The following is a 3,786-nucleotide window of genomic DNA, read 5'->3' as shown; positions in this document are numbered from 1 at the left end:
TACAAGCTATTTCATCTGCTATGCAGGACACTGAATATTTAAGCAGAGTATTGCCTGTTGGGGTTATTGTAGGCTCTAGTTTGGCTGCAGTGAGGAAATTCTATGATGTAACTTCAGCGGATTGTAATGGTAATGACGATGTAGGCCTTGAACAGGTCAGTAAAACAAGTGACAATCATGCTCAAGAAGGTGACAAGGAGAGTAATAAAAGGGTTTCAAAGATTATTGATCAGGATCATGATTTGGACAGTTCAGTTATCGTAGGTACAGAGAACATTGGATTGAAAAATTCGGACAACAGAGTGATGGTTGGTGCTGTTACAGCTGCTCTTGGGGCATCTGCTTTACTTGTTCATCAACAGGTAAGCACTGTTTCTTTCAATTCAATCCATTAGAGTTTCAATTCCTTTTTGACTAGCTTACAAGTGAAATTGTAATTCATCTCACATTTTCTAAAGCTTTATTAGGTAAAAACTTAATAAAACTGTATTTTCTTAAATGATGCTTCAAATGCAGCTAATATGAAAAGGGAATTAGAAACTCGCTCGCTCAAAAACCTTTCTACGGGTAGTACAATGCTTCATGTGTTTGCTTCACTGTTCAAACTTGGGTTAGTTCATACCTTAGTCGAAAACAACGGAGGTTATATCAGTCCTTTCTTAATTGTGGAGCGGATTTGATCATGCATATATATGATTGGTTCATCATGAGCCAATACATCAAATATATGCACGTTGCACATGATGTGAAAATATATGCCTTTTCTTTGTTCTTTTTAGTGCCTTAAAATTTTATATCAATGTGCTTGTAGAATATTGAAACTGCCGAAACTTCAACTGGGTCCTTTAAAGAGAACGAAAGCAGCCAAGAGCGCTTCAAACTTGAGGAGGAAATTGTTGCGAAAACTCAGAATAACATAGTCACGAGCCTTGCTGAGAAAGCAATGTCTGTTGCTAGTCCTATGGTACCAACGAAAGGGAATGGGAAAGTGGATCATGAAAGGTTAGATAGTTTTTATTTTACCATACTCTCTCTTTCCTTTTATTCAAGTTTCTTTTCTTTCTTGAGAGGCTGCTTAACTTGTACTCTGTGAACAGGCTGGTAGCGATGTTGGCAGAATTGGGACAGAAGGGGGGCATTTTGAAACTAGTTGGAAAAGTTGCTTTGTTGTGGGGTGGTATACGTGGTGCTATGAGTTTGGCTGACAAGCTCATCTCATTTCTACACATTGCTGAACGTTCACTGATCCCAAGGTAAGTAAGTTGTTAAGTTCATCTATGATATGTAAAGGATAGATTATTGCGTGTGTGTCAGGATAAAATATTGCTGTCATTTCTAAGATAGAAGTAAGGAATTTCTCTAAGAATCTTGGATTCTTTAGCTGATGAAGCCCATCATCTAATCAAGTATTTTTTTTATTAATCATTCTAAAGCCTTTTCAGATCTAAAACCTTTCTGTTGTTGTGTCTTGTAGCTTGGTGTTGTCAAAGAAATTTTTTTGCAACAGTTTTATGTTTGAAAAAAGTTCAAACATGTCAATCTTTGTGCACAATGTCATGGTGAAAAGGCAAAATCCTTATAATTGAACAGAAGCTTGATTAGACAATTGATGAATGCTTTTCTTTACAATTGATTTTTATTTTCAAGGGTCGATTGGTGGCAATTTTTCTTGCTATCTATAGTTGCATATGTCTCTGGTAAAATTGTACTTGTTTAATTGAAAACCTATGATTACCGAATTATTACGCTGCCTCGTGTAAGAAGACCATAATATCAAGTGCATCTGGTGATCTACTTACACACATAGCTTTCATGATTACGTAATTAGCCCGTAATGACAGCTAATGCTATAGATAATGTAGTTAATCTCTTTTCTCTATATATTTTTATTTTACAAGAGCTGGTTCCCTAATAGGCAATTAAGTTCTTTTCTTCATCCTGTTATTATCTATAGGATCATTGGCTTTGTCTTCCTGGTGCTTCTTCTATGGTCACCTGTGGTAATTCCATTTCTTCCATCTCTGATGCAAAGCTGGGCAACACGCAGGCCCTTTAAAATTGTTGAGCTTGCTTGCATTGCTGGCCTCTACGTTTCTATCATGATAATGATTACTTTATGGGGAAAAAGAATTCGCAAGTATGACGATCCACTGAAGCAATATGGAATGGATTTGACTTCAATACATGAGGTATGGATGTTAACTACTTAATCATGATCTAAATATTATTTGATATGTCAAATATTGTCCAATACAAAGGGTAGGGCGTGGTATTGATTAAAGGATTTTACATATACCTTCTTGAATGAGATGCTTCTACATCACAGACTTTCTCCTATTCTTGAAGCATGTGGAGAAAAATAATTTGAATGTATGAGTGCTTAGTTGGCTAGTGAAGTTTTGAGTTCATAAAAATCCTAAACATCCTATTACTTTATCCTCATGGTCAGAAGAGATAGAAAAACTCTTTTTATAAAATCTGTATAGGTCCTTACATTAAAACCTGATCATTATTAGTTATATATCGTCATCACTACCTGGCAGTCGTCCACGGAAGTGGAAGAGCCAGGATTTTGAAATAGAGGAGACGAGAGCACATGACTGAGAGATAATCCTCTCATTTGTGGAAGAAACTTTAATTTTGCCTATTAAAGAACACAAACAGTTTGATAATTGATATAAAATAATCTATATAAGAACATACCCATATCCTAGCACATATCATCTGGACTTCGCGTTGATCTTATATATCTTCTATTGGAGAATTTTTGGGAAGAAAGGTAGACAATTATTTGTCTACCTTAAGGGGTTAGAGCAGGAAATATAATGCGACCAAAAGATTATTCTGAGAAATATTTTATTTGTTCCTAGTCTCTAAAAATTATGAGAGAGAGCAGCAGTAAAGATTCAGTGAGTTGGAAAGGTGGCAAACTGCGTACTTTCTAACAAAATAATGGTATCAAATTCCCAAGGGAGACACTGAGTTCTAACAAAGTCATAATACAAGTAAAAACTAAAAACACAGTAGGAAGAAGGGATGGGCAACCCTTGCCACACCCCACTCTTCCCAGGTTAAATCGGTGAAGTTAATTCACATTTAATTGCATTCTATAGCTCTAACAAAGTATGCATGTTGGTGGCTTTCATTGTAGTTCAAGAATTTGCTGATGGGTTTGGGTGGAGGAGCCGTGCTTGTTTTACTGATACAGTCGGTGAATTCCGCAATTGGCTGTGTCCGACTGTGTTGGCCAGCTACTCTCCCTTTATCATCTTCAGACCCTGTAACATTGGTTAGAATATATGGCCAGATGCTCTTGCTTTTTGTTCAAGGACTTGCGACTGCAATTGGTGTTGCAATTTCAGAGGAATTTCTCTTTAGATCTTGGCTGCCTCAGGAAATTGCTGCTGACTTTGGATATCATCGTGGAATAATTATTTCAGGACTTGCATTTTCTTTATTTCAAAGGTATACTTTCCCATAATTTGCATTTGGTTTCTCTTTCTTTTTACTATTTCACATTTTTCTGTGTTTAAGATTTCTAGGAATGTGTGTGCTTTTTATGTACTCTAAAATGAATGTTATGTCTGTTCATACACTTGCTCCAAGTCCTAGGCTCAAGAGCTATATGTAGAAAATCTCTCTCCCCGTTAAATAATAAAACTACACTGGCAACCAGCATATGCACGAACAGCCCCTCTCTTAATAGTGTACCTGATTTACGTGCTCTCTCTGTTTTTTGTGTTTGCAGATGGTATCAGATTCTTATTAATGCTCTCTCTCTTCCTT

The 3,786-nt window shown here is 36.4% G+C and overlaps 1 protein-coding gene across 1 annotated transcript in view; it reads right to left on the bottom strand.

The window, feature by feature from the left end:
• Positions 1-3,716: 3,716 nt before the first annotated feature.
• The window catches only part of LOC111381634 (sucrose synthase-like), a 7,283-nt gene continuing 7,213 nt past the window's right edge, over positions 3,717-3,786 (bottom strand). Inside the window, exon 6 of the mRNA XM_023005432.1 lies at positions 3,717-3,783. Within this exon, the coding sequence (XP_022861200.1) occupies positions 3,717-3,783 (67 nt within the window). The remainder of the gene's footprint in view (positions 3,784-3,786) is intronic.

Source organism: Olea europaea, unplaced genomic scaffold (genome assembly GCF_002742605.1).
Source record: "Olea europaea var. sylvestris unplaced genomic scaffold, O_europaea_v1 scaffold2344, whole genome shotgun sequence".
NCBI classification, from domain to species: Eukaryota; Viridiplantae; Streptophyta; class Magnoliopsida; order Lamiales; family Oleaceae; genus Olea; species Olea europaea.
Note: the sequence above shows the minus strand (reverse complement) of the source record. Positions and strands in the feature narration are given on the sequence as shown.